Source organism: Ursus arctos, unplaced genomic scaffold, assembly GCF_023065955.2.
Source record: "Ursus arctos isolate Adak ecotype North America unplaced genomic scaffold, UrsArc2.0 scaffold_31, whole genome shotgun sequence".
Lineage (NCBI taxonomy): Eukaryota > Metazoa > Chordata > Mammalia > Carnivora > Ursidae > Ursus > Ursus arctos.
In genome coordinates, this window is record NW_026622997.1 from 30995428 (window position 1) to 31017099 (window position 21672).

At 44.2% G+C, this 21672-nt stretch overlaps 1 protein-coding gene across 1 annotated transcript in view; it reads right to left on the reverse strand.

Moving 5' to 3' along the window:
• Positions 1-2853: 2853 nt before the first annotated feature.
• The window catches only part of SLC26A8 (solute carrier family 26 member 8), a 75371-nt gene continuing 56552 nt past the window's right edge, over positions 2854-21672 (reverse strand). The window contains exons 10-19 of the mRNA XM_026482463.3: positions 20296-20373; positions 18016-18111; positions 16760-16866; positions 16609-16678; positions 16102-16194; positions 15868-15993; positions 11776-12147; positions 8461-8515; positions 8180-8364; positions 2854-3297 (exon numbers count right to left, since the gene is read on the reverse strand). Coding sequence (XP_026338248.3) covers positions 2854-3297; positions 8180-8364; positions 8461-8515; positions 11776-12147; positions 15868-15993; positions 16102-16194; positions 16609-16678; positions 16760-16866; positions 18016-18111; positions 20296-20373 — 1626 coding nt within the window. The remainder of the gene's footprint in view (positions 3298-8179; positions 8365-8460; positions 8516-11775; positions 12148-15867; positions 15994-16101; positions 16195-16608; positions 16679-16759; positions 16867-18015; positions 18112-20295; positions 20374-21672) is intronic.

Below are 21672 nucleotides of genomic sequence, written 5' to 3' on the forward strand. Positions count from 1 at the left end.
GATACCACAGACTGCCAGCTTATAAACAACAGAAATTTATTTCTCCCTGTTCTGGAGCTTGGAAAGTCCACGGTGAGAATGTTGGCAGATTTGGTGTCTGGTGAGAACCCACTTCCTGATTCATAGATGGCGCTCTTCTTGCTGCGGAAGGGAGGTGGTGGTGGAAAGCGGGAGGGATCTCTCTGAGGCCTCTTTTGTAAGGACACTAATCCCATTAATAATTATAAGGGTGATCTAATCACAGGACAAAATTCCTGTCCTTCTCACATGTCATCAACTCAAAGGTCTAAGTCCAAAGTCTCATCTAAATATCTAAATCAGATATGGGTGAGACTTCAGGTCACCATTCATTGGGCTGTGTGGCATTTAACATACTTAGATACAGCGAAGATTACCTGTTTTGATCAGTTTCTTTTCTAGACCTACTTTTCTGCAGGTCTAGTGATTCAACTTAGTTCTTTACATTTAAAAATCACACCCCAACCCGCATTTACTGTAGACCATAAGCTGCTTTGAGGTATTTTTTTTTTCGGTAGTGGAGAAAACTTTGTGCTAAGACACACTTTTGGATTCAGTCTGTACTGGTTTTTCAGTCTTTAGCATTTTTCTCTAGTCTCTCCTTGAAGATAAAAGCTGCAATGATGGCCATGCTATGAAAAGTGAGCTAAGCAACCCAAACTGTACTATTTTATGAGGTTTGAAATATCTTAGAAATTCAGGTGATTTGCATTTTGGAAGAAGACTCAGCCTTCGAATTGTTACTCAGTTTGCATTTTCTTGAATGCTGTACTATTAACAATCAATTAACTATTTTTATTTATCTTACTATGTTGGGAAAGGATGGATGTTAAAGATAGACTGTCATCCAAGCATCTAGTTGGGTCCTTCCGGGGTCATGCACCAAAGCCAAGATTCGGCTATGTTGCACTTGCAGCAGAAAGGACCAAAGTCTAAACTCTACCACTTTTGCTCAAGTGTCAGAAGCCACTGATTCCATGTTTAAAGACCTTCTTCTGATGGAAATGTGGGCAATACAAGGCAGCTGGTGTGAGAGGGCGGCAGCCTGCAGAAACTGGGCTCTCCATGTACTTTCTAGTCTCCTGTTTGAAGTGTGAAATATTTTCTTGGTTTTGACAAACTTCTGCGCCTGTCCCTGCCACCTTGACAATTCATTCCGAGTTCGACCCAGTTTCTGGTTAAGTCCTTGGTGCCATAGCAAGTACCACTAGACTCCATCTGGCTGTGTTCCTGGGTGCCTAGCTTTTGTACTTACTCATGGTTACCACTCTTGGTCCCCCATTTGGCTCTGCCCTCCTCGCAGTCATTGGAACTTGGTTTAGGCCTAACTCCAACTCATCCTTCAGGTGCCAGGTCACAGGTCATGGCCATGGGGAGGACTTCCTTGACACCCGAGACAGGTGCAGGCCCTCAGACTTTACTGTATTTTACCTGCAAGGTACTTATCACAATTTGTAATTATTTTTATCATCTATTCTGCTCATCTCGTATCTTCAGCACTTGGGACAGTACCTGGCATATAGTAGGAGTTCAATAAATGCAGTGAGTAAACATGAACAAATGAGGCTTGTGATGTGGGCTCCCATCCTTTTTAGGGTACCTCGAGCTAGTTACAAAACTTATCTGAGTCTCAGTTTATGCACGTAAAGTAGGGCTAATATTGTTCTATCTACCCCGCAGTTTGGGGTGTGCGTGGAGCAGACGCTTAGTGAATATAGAATGAGTGATTGCACAGGTCATCTCTATGAAAAGAGATATCTATATTTTAACAAGAATTTCTTTCATCTAACAGATGAGAGAAATGGAGTACCCAAGTAGAGGAATCTTGTTTATCGAGTGGAAAATTCAGGATTCCATATAACTTTGCCCAGAGGTCCATTATTTCTCTTCTGCTTACAGCTTAATACTAGATATTTTTTAACAGGGGAGTGGGGAATTTTTTGCATGGATTTGGACCAAACTGGTAAGGAATGACTTTTCTAATTCCTAAGAGGTTTGTGTCTGTCACAGACTTTAAGTTTGGCCCACCGAGAATCAGATTTGAGATTGTTTGTATCTTAAAAACTTGTAAGAAAGCAGCAGTGGTGAATGTCAATCTGAATACCAAAGAGAGCTCTACAGAGCTAACATTCTCATCAGTTGGTACAGCTGACTGGTCTTCTGAAACAGTGGTAGGATAAGATCCTGACCTGGGAGTGATGGCAAAATTGTTTCCGGCCTAACAATTCCTTGTACTACAAGCCTCACGGGCTGGCCTAGCTTAACCTACCTATTTCAGAATTTCCACCCTGAGTGCAGTGAAGATACCTGGCATATAAAATTCAAGTGCTACCCAGTTTTTCCTTTTCTTGCTCATCTCTTTTTCATCACGTCCACCCACTTCTGGAATTTCTCCCACCCAACGTTTCCTTCGGTATACGGAATACAGAGAAGGGAAAGATGCAGGAAGGGTCCAAATGTAACTAGAGTCATATATTTTATTGGAGCCTCATCTCTTTGGAGAAAGGGAAACAGAGGAGAGGAGTAAGTTAGAAATGGTTGGACAATATCCCCAGAGGTATGGGGTATGCAAAGAAGGAAATCTTTCACTAGAATATCTGCTGAAGATGAAATGAGGTAAGCCTAGATAGGGAATTCAGAGATAATTCTTGGTATTTAGTACTGTGATCTGGGAGTGAGGTCCCACTGCTGAGCATGCACGAGGCCAGCAGTTGGAGGAGGTCCCAAAACAAGTATTGCTGGTTTGTAAGTAGTCTAGGTCTTCTGACCAAGTGAACCCATTTGGGTGAGGAGGATTTGCCAAGGGAATCTGACTTCTTGTTCCCAGCTCACTTCCTAAGGATCCACAGTTTTATTGCCCTTGGGTGAATATGAATTCCTAATTTGACGCCTCCTCTCCAATGACTGTGCCCTAGCCTGATCCTGACTTGGGGAGCTGGGAGGCGTAGACTGATACAGAGGCCAGTACTGCTGCCGAGGATAAGTCTGAGCCCTTGGTCTGGGTTTGGGCTCAGGCTGGAGCCCCAACTCAGGCTCTAGCTCTGGTTCGGGCTCTAGCTCAGATTCAGGCTCTAGCTCTGACTCAGGCTCCATCTCGTGATCCAGGTCCAGCTCTAGATCCAGCTCAGGCTCTTGTTCTGACCGCAGTGTGGGCTGCAGCTCCAGGTCTAGCTCTGACTCCTCCTCTGTCATTGGTTCCCGAATCATGGTGTAGTCTGGATTTATGTTTTTGGAGACTTCTAGAAGACTGTCGCTCATTTTAAGTCCTGACTCTCCATTCTAAAATACACACAATGAGAAGGGTTAACATTTCCAATTAAGTTTAACTTTTATTTATTTATTTTTTTTATTTTAATAATGATTTTTTATTATATTATGTTAGTCACCATACAGTACATCCCCAGTTTTCGATGTAAGGCTCGATGATTCATTTAAGTTTAACTTTTAAACAGTCAAGGAATTTCAGGGTACAATAGGACTTAAGATACGAGAAATCATGAATTCCGGGCAAAGTAGATAATATTTCTGGCTCACATCTGCTTTTCATCTTTGCACCCTCTGGTTCCTTGTTTACTCCCTATTCTTCAGGCTCTGTCAATCCATAACTTCTGATTTCTTTGGCTTTCCTAGCTAGCCTGGATTTCATGGTCAACCATTGAAACAGCAGTGGTCTTGGCAGCATTCTGAAACATCTTGTCTTCTTGATCTTACTTGCCTTTCCAACCCCCAGTGTAATTTTGGCAGGGGACGTAAGGCCCTTTGTGACCTTGCCTCTTGCCATCTTCTTCAGCTTTACCCACATCTGTAGTCTCTACCCTTTGCTCTAGCCTTAAATATAACCAAAGATGTCTGACTTCTGCTTACCTCTGCTCATGCTGCTCCCTGTGCCTGCTTTGTCCTTCTCTACCTTGTCCACATACACTTGTTCACCATTCCAAATTCAGATCAAAGATGACCAACTGGGATCCTTTGTGTTCCGACTATACCTCATGCACACCTCTAGCACATAATGTATTGCCTTATTTATTTACAAATCTATTTCCCCTATGAGACTCTAAGCTCCTTGAGGTAAGGCAGTGCCTGGTTTCTGAGTACCGGGCACTGAGCCTGTCACATAGCAGATGCCCCACAGGCTTGGTGAATCAGCTTTGTAGCAGCATTCCATAGAATTAATGATTTTCATCTCTCCTGAAACAATTTTTTCTCTTCCACCATATGACACTCTTTTGCTTTACCTGCTTCCTTCCTGGTTGCTTCTTTCTGGTCTATTCGTTGTCTCCTTACTTTTTTTGGACTTCTAAATGTTGGCAAGCCCCAGGGCTCGATCCTGGGACCTTCTCTTCTGCACCTACACTCCTTCCATAGGCAATTTTATTTAGTCCCATAATTTTCATTATCATCTATGTGCCAATGACTTTTTGGTTATAACCCTTCCCCTGATCTGTTCGTTCATATACCCATTTCCATTCTGATATCTCTACTTGGATGTTTAACAAGCATCTTGAATTTAATACATCCGAAGTAGAATTTGGTCCTCTCCTAAGTTCCCTAGCTTAGATGCCAGAAAAAAATTTGACATATTCAATACCAAGTCTTAGTATAAGTCCTGATAAGGATGTTAATAAACTAGAAGAATACTTTTTAAAGATGGTATAAATATAATTCTATCTTATGCCAACTGTTACCACTATCCTTAATAGAGATACATAAGAAGTTTTTCTCATAAAATTCAGGAGTAAGACAAGACAGCCCATTATCACTTACATTGTTCTGGGAGATCTAGCTAATGCCATAATATATGATACTGAAATAAGAATTTTGACAATTGGAAAATAAGGTATTTATATTATTTGTAGAAAATATTTTTCTATCTAGAAAACTCAAGAGCATTAACAACAAAAACTTTTAGGACTAATAAAAGGATTGACAAAGGTGGCCAAATAATTTCATACAAATCAATAGGTTTCCTGTAGTCTAGAAATGGCCAGGTAGAAAATATAATGAAAAAGAATGTTCATTTTAAAAATCAATAAAAGTATAAAACAAAGTATCAAGTATTTAGAACTTGTCTGTGTAAAGAAAATCACAAAACCTTGCTATGAATGCAATATTTAAAAAGACTGAATAAGTGTGAAGACAGCCTATGTTCTTAGATAAGAAGAACACATACTGTAAAGATATCAATTGTCAAATTATTTTATATTTTTAATGTAATTCTAATGAGAATTCCAATGGGATTCTTTTCGGGTGGGGCGGGGTGCTGACAAAAGATTTAAAAGTTTGTTTGGAAGAATAAATTGGTGAGAATGACTTAGCAGAGTTTGAAATAGAGCACTGGTGACACATGGCTTCTTAACCAAATGCTAAATGTATTACAAAGCTGTATTGAAGCTATACTCAACAACGAAAACCCTAAGCTGGAAATAGACTTTAGTTTTCATAAGAATGTAATATTTTATAAAAATAGCATTTCTAATCAGTGGAGGAAAGACAGTTTATCCAATAGAGGAGTTAGCCAGGAATGGTTAGCTGTACAGGTAAAAAATAGAGATTACTCTTTAACACCATACACGGAAATACATCCTAACTAGATTTAAGGGTATAATATACAAATACTTAAAATTTAAAAATCTAGAAGAAAATACAAATGATTAATTTACTTCCTAAGTGAGATGACATTCTAAACCAAAGGCAAGTGGAAAATAAGAAAAGGTTAATATAGGAAACACAACGTAATATGTAAAGCAAATCTGCCAAGTATATCATAATTATAAATAAAATAGAGAAAATTCCACTTATAGTAAAGGCAGACTACATAATTCAGACCTCCTACTGAGGACAGCCGCAAGAGCTGGGTAAAATATTTTAAAACTTCTGCTTGAAGACACTATAAAAGTAACAAAGATCATGAAGAACTACCAGGCCAAGATTTGGAAAAGGTGAAAATCTGCAGAGGTGAGTCTGGCATCTGGGACGAGTTTTGTAGAGGTGATGATCTCAAAGTGACCCATATATACAGAACAGTGCTTTTGACAATTTTAAGGGCTTAAGAGTTGCCAAAGTTTCATTCCAGGGTCTGCCAAGGGGGGGCTGCGGCGCACCTTCCCATGGATTATGTCTGGGTTGTGGGTCATCCGGACGGCCTAGAACACCTCAAGTCCTGAAATCAGCTCAGTTACCCCGTGTGCTCCAGGTACCTGGCGAAACAATTAAATTCTTTCGAGAAGAAAAATATCATCCTGGGCCTCAAATTATTTTTATAAACATTTTCTTTTCTTTTCTTTTTTTTTTTTTTTTTAAGATTTTATTTATTTATTTGACAGAGAGACCAGACCGCCAGCAAGACAGGGAACAGAAACAGGGGGAGTGGGAGAGGAAGAACAGGCTCCCAGCAGGGAGCCTGATGTGGGGCTCGATCCCAGGACCCTGGGATCACACCCTGAGCCGAAGGCAGACGCTTAATGACTGCGCCACCCAGGCGCCCTTATAAACATTTTCTAAATACAATGTTTGGCACACATCCAAAGATCACCAGGCACACTAGACTTTGATAGTGAAAGACGGACGTTGAATCTCTAAGGCAGTAGTTCCCCAAGTGTGGCTTCTGTATCAGTAGTATCAGCATTAACCAGTACTTGTTAGCAGTGCAAATCCTCAGGCCCTACCCCAGACCCTCTGAATCAGAAATTCAGGAGATAAAGGGGCCAGGGGGTCCAGCAGTCTGTGTTTTAACAGCATATTTTGGTGATTCTTTTTTTTTTTTTAAAGATTTATTTATTTATTTATTTATTAGACAGAGAGAGACAGTCAGCGAGAGAGGGAACACAAGCAGGGGGAGTGGGAGGAAGAAGCAGGCTCATAGCGGAGGAGCCCGATGTGGGGCTCGATCCCAGAACGCCGGGATCACGCCCTGAGCTGAAGGCAGACGCTTAACGACTGCGCCACCCAGGCGCCCCTATTTTGGTGATTCTGATGCATACTAAAGTTTGAGAGCTGCAGGAAATCTCCAAGCATAAGCAGGAGGACCTCGTGTCAGAAATGTTGTTAAGAGAATTAATGCTCCAGGTGGGGATGGACCTGAGAAACTCTGAGGTTTCTTCCAGTTGAAAGATTTTGTGACTATGATTTTGTAGACGGGAGTGGAGTGCAGAGCAGAATAGAAAAAAATATGTCCATTGAGGAAAAAGTTGCTCTGGATAAGCAGAGGCACATAACCTGTGAGAATTCTCAATGAGCAAGGGAAATACATTACTTTAAAAAGAAAAAGAAAGTGGGGTGCCTGGCTGACTCAGTCCGTACAAGATGCGACTCTTGATATCAGGGTTGTGAGTTCAAGCCCCACACTGGGCACAGAGTTTACTTAAAATGAAAAAGAAACAAGCTGGGCTTTTACTTCTTAAGGTGTTCAAAAAAATCTTCTTTCTCTGGTTAATACTTCTCTTATCATAAAACATTCAAACACAATTAAAATGAATTAAGTCAAAGAATCAGGGGTTTAATTAAAAAATAATTTCTAGCTATTGGATCATATTTGGTGCCCATCTGTATTTGAACTTCCTTTTCTTTGGTGGGGGGAGGGCGAGGGGATACCTTTAACCTTCACAGGCACTGATTTAAAAACACGGAAATAGGCCCAGGTCTTGATTTAGTATTAATAAATGGCTAAAAGTTCTGGCTTATAGATCATTTTCCTTTGTGTTCACCAGGTTGGGTAAATCTTATATTACTCCCAATGTAAATAAGAGCCAAAGTGTTGGACTGGCAGAGCTTTACCTCCGCTGGTTCGTCGGTTCTGTTATTCATCCCAGGGGTGGAGTAGGGATGGGTTCTACAGGTGTAGCTAGGGGAGATGTTTAAAATATGCAGTAATTGGGATGGCAGTGGCACTAACCAAGCTTGCTCTAAAAGGATCCTTGAGACCTCTGCTGGGTTAGGTAACATTCTCTTCAGTTGGAAAAGCGTGCTGAATGGTGCCCAGATGGCAGTGGGGGGAACTTGGGACTCAGTTCCACTGCTATTTACCAGCTGGTAAGGGAGCCCTCCAACATCCCAAAGTCTGGCACAGCCATATTAAAAAAACCTTTCCTGGACATTGCTCATCTCTACTTAATCGGGTGTCTCCCCCGCTCACCCCCCACCGCGATCCTTCGCGTCATCCAACCTTGTCTGTTTCTGAGTAGGTTTCCTGTATCACTGTCTCAGATTCGTCCATGCTTAACTCAGATGAGTCTGGAAACTTCCTGGACAAGGCAAACAGCACAGCGTCGTGGAGGGTGAGGAACAGCTGGGCCTTGGTGATGCCAGCGTCAAAGAAATCATTCCTCTCAAATGCCCTGACCACAGAAGCTACAAACCAAACCCAGAAAACACACAGGGTCAGACACCTGGGGAGGAGAGCGCCCAGGGTGCAAACAGCCCCCTCATAGGGTGAAGGATACTCACAGTGACACCCTGAAATGAGTATCAAAATGTTCGCGTTTTGGAAAGCATTGCACATCTGTGAGGAGAGAGTAAATCAGCGTTAGTGATCTTCACGCTCACTAGGAAAGGGCCTTCTGATTCGCTAAGTTTTAATACCCCTTTGGTCATTCACTTGTCTGGAGTATATGCAACCCTGCATTCCAGTTCCGCTCTCTAAACATTTGATGAGTGGACTTCCATATGCCAGGAAAGGTCTAAAGTGCTGGGAATACAAAAGAGAATGAGATGTTCTCATGAGGGGTGGGGAGTGAGAGGGAGTGTTGCCCACGGTCTCAGGTGGGAAACAGTTAACATAAAGAGATCAGGCTCCTGAGGACAGGCCTAGGAGAGAGACCAGCGCGGGCGTGACGGGAACACACAGGACAGCCCTCAGGAACAGCCAGATCTTGGTATTATCGCTCAGTACAAGCATGTGACCCCTTCTCCCTGGAGTTCACTGATCAGAGGAGGGAAAAAAAAGTGGCCCGAGCTGGTCAAGTGACACAGTAGAGAATGGAATTCGGGAATCCCGAGACTCCTATTCAGAACTGCTCTGCAAAATTGCATTTGACTTTAGTGAAACATCAGGTATTTATTAGTATCAGATTACTAAACATCAGATACTGACCTCAAGTTTACTTCAGCCAATATATATGGTCTAGAGCAATGACTCGTACAGTCAGTATTAACCTTGATGCTCTCGGATTGAATGGACTCCAACCCTGAGCCGTTAAAATAGCAAAAGACACAAATAAAACAGATTCTACTTCTTTCACCACCGAGAAGAGACAAGAAAACCATTCTTTTTTTTTTTTTTTATTCAACAGAGACAGCCAGCGAGAGAGGGAACACAAGCAGGGGGAGTGCGAGAGGAAGAAGCAGGCTCCTAGGAAGGAGCCTGATGTGGGGCTCGATCCCAGAACGCTGGGATCACGCCCTGAGCCAGAGGCAGACGCTTACTGACTGTGCCACCCAGGCGCCCCAAGAAAACCATTCTTGATCATGTAGTAAATCATGAAGTTATTTCATAAAAAGCCACTACAGACGTACTGTAAATGACGAGCAACGTGAGAGTGACATCCCATGGATTAAGAAGAAGTGTAAATCGAGTGATTTTCTCTAATAAGAATGACTGCTGGGGGGCACCTGGGTGGCTCATTCAGTTGAGTGTCCGACTCTTGATTTCAACTCAGGTCACGATCTCAGGTTCGACCTCATGAGCCCCGTGTTGGGCTCCGAGCTCAGTGGGGAGTCTGCTTGAGATTCTCTCTCTCTCTCTCTCCCTCTGCCCCTCCCTCCTGCTGTCTCTCTCTGTCTCAAATACATAAATCTTAAAAAAAAAATGAAAAACAAATGACTTCTGAGGTTTTTCTTGGCAAATTTAAGTTTTCAGTGATAAAGTAAACACAAAGTGATTTCCTCCAATAGGGCTGTATAGAACAATTACGGAAGGAATGAAGAAACCTGTACCTTTAAGGTGAGAAAATGCACCACGAATCTCTGAAGCCTGTAAAGGCTGTCTACATTGCCTCCATGTTGGGGCTGGAGCAGAAAGTCATCAACATAGGCCAGGTGTGGATAGGTTATGCCAAGGACCAGAACATATGGTGCTTCCACAAAAAAGGAAGGGTAGAGGGGAGAGAGAGGAGGACGGGATGGCACAACTGTGCTACAGAGCAGAGAGAAGAATGGTATAAAGTTGAAGGCTTTGAGTTCCCATGAGCCTGGAACTCTTAAGGGGAAATATGGCTGGCCTCTTGGGATATCAAGAGAATTAAATGAGATAGCGTATATGGATGTGCCCAGGGTCAGTCTGGCACGTAGCAGGCATTTGACAATGTAGGTTTAATGAAATCTAAAGCAGTAACTGCCGTGCAAGAGCAGAAGAGGACACAGCCCAGCAGGGCAACCGAAGACGGAAAAGCCCCAAAGATAAGACATCGAGTATAACTGAATCTGAAAATGGGGTGGAGACAAGGATGTCTTGCATGGGGGAGCCCTTAACATTAACCTTTCCCGAGCCTCTCATTTGATAGATGAGGAAATGAAGACGCAGTGGAATTTACTAAACTAGCTTGGGTCAGATGGACGGCGAACGGTAGCAAAGCCAGGACAGAGGACACAACCACACCCAGCCAGCCAGAGTTCTCTCTGCTCCGAGAAGTTTCCTGGTGCTTCAGACCAAAGAGGAGCTGGAATCACTCAAGAGAGAATCATAGCTCTTCAGGAATAAGGAGGTTTGATAAGATAGGATCAAAGGAGAAAAGAAGGAAAATCAACCAAAGGAGTAGATCTCAAAAAAAAAAAAAAAGTGGGTGCCGTCAGACCTGGGAAGTGAGTGTTCAGGATGTTCACACCTGAGCCACCATCAACAGGGACAAGAGACAGACCGAGGGCTGTAGGGGGAGGTAAGCTGGCTGAAAAGTAGATATTGTACTCACGAGACATTAACAGTAAAGGCGATATGGCTAGTTGTGCGTCTGAACTGTCCACATGGCATAAGAAGAGGAAAGACAACTGTCGGAGAAACCAGAATGTAGGACAGAAGCCAGGACTCAGGGACACAGCATCTTACCCAAAGATGTGCGCAAGGAGGAAGGAACCGGGGAGACCCTGTAGGTCCTGGTCCCGGCAGCCCCAGGCTCGTGGTGTCCTCTTACCACATCTTCACATCTGAGTGTCTTTGACAATGTCTCCTGCAGAGCTGTGCTATGGGGGAGGATTCTCAGTGTGCTTTTTTTCCGGAGACATTCAGATCTGTTCTTGCAAAGATCTGCAGTGAACTCCTAGGATGTCCTGGGAGTGGCGGGGTGTTCAGCACAGATCGCCACCTCCGTGGTATTAAAATTTCCCATTTTGAGTTTTTGAGAAATAATATGCCATGCTTAGAGAACCAACCCCAGTTCAATAAATCAGAGTGGTTCATTTTCTTTTTAATCTAGTCGACTTTTTTTTTTTTTAAAGATTTTATTTATTTATTTGACAGAGAGAGAGCACAAGCAGGGAGAGACGCAGGCAGAGGGAGAGGGAGAAGTAGGCTCACTGCAGAGCAGGGAGCCCGACGTGGGGCTCGATTCCAGGGCCCAGGATCATGACCTGAGCCGAAGGCAGACACTTCATTGACTTAGCCAGCCAGGTGCCCCTTACTCTGGTTGACCTTAAACTGTCTTTAGTGGCCAAGTTTCTACTGGCCCCGGAGTCACCCAGCAGCTGATCAGTGACCATATTCACTCGGGATCTGGGCAGGCTGAGGTAGGAAGGGATCAGGGCTCTTGTGAAAGCCTCCTCAGTACTAACCTGTCTCAATGACACCGAAGCCTGTGGATCCACGAACTGTACCATGGAGAAATCCAGGATGATGGTGTGAATGCTGGGTAGGTGAAAGGTATCTGAGTAGGGGAAGAATGATCTGTTCCTCTCCTGGCTTTCAGCAATGCTGGGGAGTGGCACCGAGTTCTTTCTAGAGGGGTTATTAGAAAGCCAAGCTTTGTCCACGTCCTTGTAGTTTGGCCCGGGATTTCTGTGAGACGTGGAAGACGTGGTGTATGGTACTTGTTCATCGGATGTGGACTGGCTCGTGTTCATGCTCTCGAAACGCGAGCAGCGAATCAGGTTAATGGAGGAGGAGTCTTGGTCCCGTTTACTTTCAAATAATTCTGTGTAGGCAACCTGAGACAACAGAGTTAGGGGAGGACCGTGAGGAGGCTCAGAGGAGGACTACGATTATGCCATTTCTGTCTACGGACTCACCCCCCTCTCTCGCAGGAAAGCTCCCCATGGACTAGGTGCTTGGATTTCACTCGGATGCCTCCCTGTCACTTTGAGCTCCCAACTAAAACCGCATTCAGCAGCGTCTCCCTCCCAACTTCCCTCCGTGTACCAGTGATGATTTCATTGTCTTGTGGGCCACATTTAAAATCATTGCTGCTTTATTCCTTCCCCTCCTCCCTGGGTTCTAATTTGTCTCCAGCACCTCCTAATACATTGTTCGAAGTGTTTCTCCCATCAGTCCCTTCGACACCTCCATCTTTCATCAGACTTCCTTCGGAAGATAGAAGTTACTCGAGCGGGGCTGTCTTTACTTTTTGCTCCTTTCATCCTAATAGGCCTGGAGCGCCTGCCTATAGCGTAAGGACAGTACCAAGCACCGGGAATACAACGGCATGCAAGGTGTGAATGCTCGCTTTGTACCAGGTTCTGCCTGGGGAGAGGGCGCGCGTCCATTCAAAGGATAAACAACAACATGGGTGGACAAGAACTATAAGGTATACGGAAAATTTTTTATGAGTTAATTTGCTAGACTGGTATAGTTGGGGGTGATGTTTCTGCTAATAACATTGCTTACGAAATAAATGTTAAAAACATAAAACGTGAAGGTAAAAACTGTACAAGGTAGGATATGTTGTATAGCAAAAAAAAAAAAAAAGTGGTGTGGACGGCTAATAAATTACAGTTCAAAGGAGGGGGGTGCGCCTCAAGGTTTGAGAGCCACCGAGGCCAGGCCTTTGGGGGAAGAGCGGAGGACGGGCTCAGTGGCGGGGAGATGCAAGCTCGTCCAGGCAGAAGGAGACCTCTGAGAGCCTCCCCTTACTCTCCCTCATCCACTCTACACACTCTTGTCCCTTAGTGACTTTCAAGATCCACTCGCACCGCGTCTGCCTGAACTTACTTCCCAGGCCAAGCCTCTTCCTCGGAGGACCCCATACTTATTCCCACCCCAGTGTCTTTGTCCAACCTTATCCACAGACCAGGAGTTCTCTTCTTCCCCATCGGACCTAAATCCAAATTTCTCTCTGTTGCCTAGCTCAAGTCCGTCGGTATCAGGAGATTCGCCTTTCTTTTTGAACTCACGCCAATCTCTCTTTCCCTGAAGTCTTGGAGTTGTTAAAATCTAAAGACACAGTTCTGAACATGACAGTAGACCGTATGGAATGGTGGACTGTCCTACTTCATCAATTTTTTTTTTTAAGATTTTATTTCTTTATTCGACAGAGACAGCCAGCGAGAGAGGGAACACAAGCAGGGGGAGTGGGAGAGGAAGAAGCAGGCTCATAGCGGAGGAGCCTGATGTGGGGCTAGATCCCATAACGCCGGGATCACGCCCTGAGCCGAAGGCAGACGCTTAACCGCTGTGCCACCCAGGGGCCCCTACTTCATCAATTTTTTAAAAACATTTTATTTATTTATTTGAGAGAGAGAAAGCAAGAGCAAGAGCGAGAGGGAAAGAGGGAAAGCAGGAGCCAGGAGAGGGGCAGAGAAGCAGACTCCTTACTGAGCAGGGAGCCCAATGCAGGATGTGGTCCTGGGACTCTGGGGCTCAATCCCAGGACCCTGGGATCAGGACCTGAGCCAAAGGCAGATGCTTAACCGACTGAGCCACCCAAGCACCCCTACTTCATCAATTTAAAGATGGACCACTACTTTTCTGTGTTGTCAAGAAAGAAAAACAAATCACCGCAAATTAAATTGTGACATGCCATCAATTACACAATGAATCCAAATTTCAGAGATGTGAAAAGAACATATACCTTAGGATTGATAAAATACAGTAATAGCCTTGTAGGTCACATTAATAGGGAGTCATCTCCCTAGTCTGATTTAAAATTCCATGTATTGGGGCGCCTGGCTGGTTCCGTTGGTGGAGCATGTAACTCTTGACCTCAGGATCGTGAGTTCGAGCCCATGTGGGGTGTAAAGAAAACTTAAAAAGAAAACTAAACTAAACTAAACTAAACTAAACTAAAATAAAATTCCATGAATCGCTTCAAAATAATTCTGTGATTTTGAGAGGCTATACATGGGTGGGCATAGAGATGAAACAAAATTGACCATGAGTTGATAAATCTTAGAGTGGGTGGTGGGTATATTGAGGCTCATTATACTTGTCCCTACTTTTGCTTATGTTCAAAATTTCCATGAAAAAACATTTTTAAAAAAGAACAACCTGGATGAACCTCGAGGACATTACACTGAGCAAAGTAAGCCAGTCACAAAAAGACAAATACAGTATGATCCCACTTAATGAGGGATCTGCAACAGTCAGATTCATAGAGACAGAAGGTAGGATGGAGGAAGCCAGCGGCTGGGAGGAGGAGGAAACGGGGAGCTGCTGTTTAATGGGGACAGAGCTCCAGTTTTGCAAGATGAAAAAAAATCTGCAGATAGACGGTAGGGACGATTGCACAACAACGGGAATATACCAAACACAACCGAACTGTGCACTTCAAAGTGGTTAAGATGCTAAATTTTATGTGATGTGTTTTACCACAATAAAAAAGAAAAAGAAAAAAAGAACTACCTGAGGACAGAGAGCCTTCGAATTCGTTTTCCTTTTTCAGAGTGTCACGGTTCTGGATGTCGAGTAGAAGCTCAATAAATTCCAGGTAATCCCATTCTACTCTAAAGCGTTGATGCCCTGTAAACACCCTCTACGATGCCCGGTGCAGTGTGGAAACAAAAATTAGAGTGCTAATTCTGTCCTCTTGGCAGGGACGTTGGTGTTTTCAGGGAGTTGAGTAGAACCTATGCTCCGTCAGGGTATACGGGAATGAGAGCGGGTGCTTAGTGTTTGCAAGTGCCTACGTGAGGAGGGGGACAGGAGGTGTTTTTGTCGGGGGAGTAAGTGTGTGTGTGTGTGTGTGTGTGTGTGTGTGTGTAGATAGAACTGCCCCTCCAGGATATAGGTAGAGACTGGGTGAAAGGCCCCAAAGCTAGAAATGAGCTGTGTGGAAAGGAAATAAACATTACACAAAGGGAATTAATTGAGACCGAGTCAGAAATAATGAACACTTTGGAATTCATCAGCTAAAATACCCTGGCACATCCTCGAGAACCCCAGCCACCTCGACTCTGCTGCCCTAGTTGGAATTAGAAACGATTTTTTTTTTTAGAGGGGGGACGAGAGCAGAGAGAATCCCATGCCCAGTACAGAGCCCAACTCGGGGCTCAATCCCACAACTCCAAGATTATGACCTGAGCCAAAATCAAGAATTGGATGCTTAACCGACTGAGCCACCCAGACACCCCTAGAAAACAACCTGTAAGTCACTTATTTTCAGAAATCTAAAGCCAGGCAGGTAAAAGTCAGGGAAATAGGTATAAATCTCAGTAGGCAGAGTGTGTTCTCAGTGCTCAGATTAGTCATTGGCCATTGAGTAGGGACTCGAACATTTCCTCCTACCTACTTAGGTCAAGATCTAAATCTCAAAGTGGGACCCGTGTCTTCATTTCTGAGTAGAAATCTTTGACTTCCAATTACCCAGAGCCCATCTAAGAGTCGAGATCCCTGAGGGGGTTTCAATTTTCTTTCCTTACTTCTTTTTAAAAGGCTAGTGCACGTCTTTATAAAATGTGGAGAACGTTATGCAGAAGGGAAGAGACTTTTCTAACCCTGGGGGATGGCTCTATTTCGTCACAGTTGCAGGAACACCGACACGTCTTTTCCTCCTGTGAGCCTTCTTCATTAAACAGCCGGAACATATTTTCTTCTTTAAGAGGCACCCTTACCATTTCAACCTGAGAGAAGTAAGAGAGGTCTCATACAGATGGTGAGTGGGCGAGGAGAGGGGCACCTGGGGAGCGGGAGGGGAGCAGGTGCAGAAGGGTGGGGGGGGCGGCCATCACCTCTTTCAAGAGCTTGTGCTTTAGCTGGTTAACATTGACAAATGTGATGGAGTTGCAGCACTGGAAGATCTTCACCCCAGGAAGGCTTGTAACCTGCAAGACAAATGTAAAGCCGAGGGCAATTGCTCAGCTCTTTTATGGAGTAAGAAAAAAAAAATCTTTAGAACCCCCTGGAGAATCTGTATTCTTCATCAGAGGCCAGAATTAGCAAGTTCTTTCCACCCATTTTCACCCCCTCCTTTTCCTGCCTTCTTCTTCCCCTTCCATTTGCTCATTTCTTTTTCTTGGCCTCCTTCCACCTCAAGGACGTGATCCTTCATTGGCTACTGCACTCCAAGGACCTACCTGTTGAGGTCACCTGCCTCTGCCTTCCCGCCTCCCTTTCCCGCCCTGGCCGATGCGTTTCTGTCGTGCAGCCAATAAAGCAAAGGGATTTTGTGGAAAAACAAAGCAGCAGGCCGGGTCCAGGCCTTTGGGCAAAGGAGCGGGACTGATCTGGAGTCTTACCTCCCGATAGTCATTGAAGCTTCTATAAATGTTGGTGTTAGGGATCTGGCCCAGGAGGAGAATCTTCGTTCTGAAAGGAAAAGTATTTGCTTTTAGGTCGTCGTCGCCTTACCTCACCACGGCCAGCCTCCTATGACCCGAGACAAAGTACCTGTGCGACCGAACAGTGATGATGAGGAAGGCAAACGCTACTGACACAAGTAGTCCAACATCCAGTCCCAGGAAAATGGCAGATATGAACGTCACCAACCAAATAACCTTAGGAAAAGGGGGAAGAAGGGCAAGGGAAGACCATGACAACAAGCAGAATTGAGAAAACCACCAGTTCTCTCTCTCAACTCCCCTTCCCCCTCCTCTCCCTCCCGACGCCTGGGATTTAGAGCACACATTCCACAGCCATATGGACGGACGCCATCACAAATGATTGGGTTCCAAGGCTGTCTAGCAACTCTCGTAGGCATCCTTGGGTTGTTTCTCTCTTCGATTCTCTCTCGAAACCTCACGTGCAGAATAGGGATGACAATATCTACTTTACAGGCTTTGTCGAGATTAGAAATACTGATCCTAAAGCGACCCAGAACACTCACCAAATGAATGGTAGTTGCTGTTTTAAGACCTATCATGGTTATGGTGAAACTTTAACAACTTTCCAAGCCCTTACCCCGCCACCTTCTCCATCACTCTCGGCAGGCGACCTGACTCATCTTCGCAGAGTGGATGGGCTCAAATTCCCTTAAATATTTAGTTCCCCCTTTACCTGCCACTTGTTACTTAGTATCCATACTTAACTGTCCCTCATTCTCTTGGGTCCTCTTGGAAGTGCTATTCCTCCTCCTGGGCCAAAGTGGCACCTGTGTCCCGGACCACATCTTCTCTTAGCTCCTCAGGAACCTGGATTCCAAAGCTATCCCCTTTCATGTCTCTTTGCCTCTCCTGGGCCCTTCTCCTCTCATTATATTACATCCCCCATCTTTTACTCTTTGCTGTTGCCCCTTCATGTCCCCAGTGCTGTGCTCTCGAAGGAAGGATGCTGTTCCATTGGTTAGTCTGCCTGGCAAGGCACTGCCTTCTCTCAGTAAGATTTGTGTCTCCTCTCCTGGAATGTGTTCACGCTAACTGGATTAAAAGTCATTCAACTATGTCAAGTCTGACAAACCCTTTTTACTAGATTTGTATCTAACTCTAGCCGCTTGATTCCTTTTTATAACTTTTGCATAGTTTTTGGAATGAGGTCTCAGTATTTCTACGCACCAATAACCTTCACTGCTCCCCCCCTTTTAAGCTAGAGTATTAGTTATCAAAGAATCGCTAGCGTCCTTCACCCTGATCTCTTTCGTCTGTTCTCGTTCCGTCTTTCCAACCTTTCCCTCGGTCCTTCCCTACCTCCGCCAGTGCACCCATACTCACACAGTCATATTGATTCTGCCTCCACAGAGTGGGTAGGTTGTGAATGGTTTCAAGGTAGGGTAGGATGTTGCTCAGAATAATACCAGCCAGCACAGCCTATGGGGAAAAGGTAAACCCTGCTTCATTTTCCCTTCGGGAGTAACATTCCCAAATCTTCACAAAGGAACCACAAAAAAGTCAGCCATGCCACTCAGAAATGTAAAAATTATCAGGGCCTCCAAGCAGAATCTAATGTACTTTAAGAAACATTTTCTTGTTTTCATGAAGTCCCTGCACTAGCCTCACATTTCTTAGCCCTTTCCTCGCCATCTCCTCGATATGCTCTGCCTGGGAATCAGAACTGATCCTATCACCAGGAATGGCTGGGTCCAAGCTTACTCTGGTTTTCTGAGGTGACTCGGTGACCAATGGACTCAGTAGGTCAGCAGAGGAGGGATGGGCAAAGATGAAGTCAGCAGACATCACTTCTTTCCCATCTTCGTCTTCTTTTCAGTCAAGAATCTCTAAATGTTCTGCAATTTGCAGGGACATGTGGTGGAAAGGAAAAGAAACTCCACCTCATAGGGTTTTCACAAGATTTCTGGCAAATCTTTTCATAAAACAATATATAATAAAAATGTTGCCTTTCTGAATAATGAGGTGAAACATGCTCACGTGTAAAGAAGAAAGTAGACTTTTATGTAATTTCCATCATCCAAGAGATAACCATTGTTAACATTTTGGTATGTGCGATGTATTTTTTTTTTACACAAAATTGGAATAATATTGAAGATTATTATTGGGAAACATGTTTGTAAAAAAATTGTGCCGGTCCCCTTGCTAACTGGTTGAGATCCTAGCCAGGACGTGCCACCAATTACTCCAATAAGAATTTTATAACCAGCTATCCATAATCTCTCAAGGAAGGAAGAGATCATTCATAGTTTAATACTCATAGACCACCGTTATTATAGCAGTTCAGCTATTCCACTGATCAGACGGTGTTCACATCTTCTCATCCAGAAACATCCTAACTAGATGCTATAAAAATGACGTGACATAACATGGTGAGCCAAAAGCAATGGCTGTTCTGTCCCCAACGTATTTATAATAAAGGAGTGCCATTACTGAATTCTGAAAGATTTTTATTTGTTTGCAGCTTTTAAAACAATTCTGATTCTTCTAGCTATACAGAAAAAAACCCCATCACTGTTCAAAGTGAATGAGTGAGCGGCTCTCCTAAAATAGAGTCTAAGAGTTATAGCACCTTGCTACAGAAGCTAAATTCTGGAGATGACTTCTGCTGGGAATCAGAGGACAGCTTGTGTGATAAATACAAGCTTAATCCCACCTTCCATGCATAGATTCGGGGGCTGAGTTCCAAGATCTCTGAATCACAGGAGCAGAAGGCAGCAGGAGCCTTGAGGGGGTCCTGCTCTTCTAAGACCTGATATTTACCAGGTGGGACGGAGGTGTTCAAAAGGATGGGGATAACATTTACAATCACTCCAGCTTCACGGACTGCCACCTCAGTGTGTAACCAAGCTGCTCCCCCAGTCATGAAACCTCTTCCCACCTCCCTCAGCACTAACTAAAAATGGCGAAAGGGAACATTAAGGAAATTTACAAGGAAACTGTGGTCACTGAGCATTGATCTGTATTGTAACGGACAACAAGTTGAGGACGGCCCATCATTAACACACCTGACGTCTCTAAATGCAAGGTGATCAGTCTCTTGCAAAGGGAAGAAATGGCAACTATATAGAGGCGTCCCAGCTGAACAGGGTTAAAAACCAACTTTCAGACCCTGCTTTCTAGTGTAAGCTAATCACACAGGCAGAGCGGCAATAATAGGGGGATTGAGTTCATATGAATGCAGAACAAGGCCTTCTGGAAACGGCTTAGGAAAGCAGATGGCATGAATACACAATGAGTTTCCAAGCCTGAGTCGGTGAGGGGCGTTCTGGCATCTGAAGTCTATTTCGGTCATCTTGAACTGCATCCTTACTTATAAAACTTACTTTATAGCTTAAGCAATAAAAAGAAGATTAATGAGAATGAGACTCGTAACAATAATACCTAATATTTCTCGAGCACTTACGATTAGCTCAACGCTGTTCTCTCTATATTATAAACATTACCTTATTTAACTCTCAATCCTGTGAGGTGGATGCTATTATTTTAAAGGGAAGGGATGAGAGGAAGGACAGGGCAACCACTGGGGACGAGGTGAATGTCCCACCAAGATGCGACCTGGAGATCTGATCTTTCCCCACTCAGTTATCTATCAGTTCTACTTACATTTGGCATTTCGTGGAAAAAGCGTCCCATCTTCACCATCAGAAGCAGCATCACACCTGCGCCTACCAGAGATGCAAACTGAGGAGACAGAGCCAGTTGGAGAGAGACCATCAGGAACGTATTGGACCCTGTCTGCTACCGAGGCCTTCATTTTTTTTTCTTAAAAGGAGTTGAGTGTAACCATCCAGCTTAAGTGCATTTTTGTTGAACTGACATTTTCAGAACTTGTCAAAGTGCGAAGCATACACTAGGTACTCAAGAAATACTTGTGGAACGAATGCATGAATGCTTTCTGAAATGTGCTAAATCGTCTTGGCTATTTGCATCTTCATTGCCCTAGCTTTGCGCTGTGAAATCTGGAGTCTCCTAAGGTCGGGCTTGCAGTCCCTCCCAACTTTAACTCCTCCTGGAACAGTCTAGAAATGCCCTAGTAGACTCATCACTGTCCACCCTAAAATCCCAACCCTTGCGCTTCCCCTATCAGTGAAGACCTCCCCCCTCGCTCTCTTCCCATTGAACAGCGTAGAAGCGCTTCATCTTAAAACTGCAATGATAATCATTTCTGCTGTTCCTCAGTTTTTCTCTGCTTCATTACCATAAAAAAAGTCACAAATGTGAGTCAGGGCTGCAGATAGCACCTCTGGGTCCTATCCTAGTTGGGTGGATGATTCTGGGCGCAGTGTTGCTTGGTAAGTGGTAGTTCTGATCGCAACTAGAGAGAGCAAGCTGAGCGACATGGTTCCTTGACAATCTCAAGGCTCTCTGGAGGTAGACTTGGACTCAGTATGGCCCCCCAGGGATAAATCACCATTTAAGCTTTAAGCCCCTAATAACAAAAACCGATACAAAGCAGTATAACCTCCCACTGCGTTGGGGGCTGTGTGTGGGGGAAGATAAAACAAACCACAAATCAGAACAATGGCAGAAACAAGCAAGAACTGAGGGAGTCCCTCAAAGCTAAACCATTACGTGACCGATCAGCAATGATTCTCTAATTTTTCTCTGTATTTCTTAGGAGTGGAAAAAAACAAAAGAGAAACCTTTCTCCTGGATTCCTTCTTGCTGCTCACTGCTATTTGCATATAAATGCATCACTGAAAGTAATAGCAAGGAAATCATTTTCCTACTTCCTTCTTTTCCCATTCCGGCTGCTTCACAGCTGATGCCACGCGACGGTGGTGTTGATGGGAGGATTCAGGAAAATGCACCACGACAACGGAAACATAGGGAGTTCTATGGACAAGCATTTTATACCCCGTAGAACTGAAACAGGTAATGAGACCAGAAGCCCCTCCAGCCAATGAACTCATCAGCCCGTTGCGGGATCTAGTATAAGGGTGTCCCTTTGGATGGTCTTTGTTGGCGCCGTAGAAACTC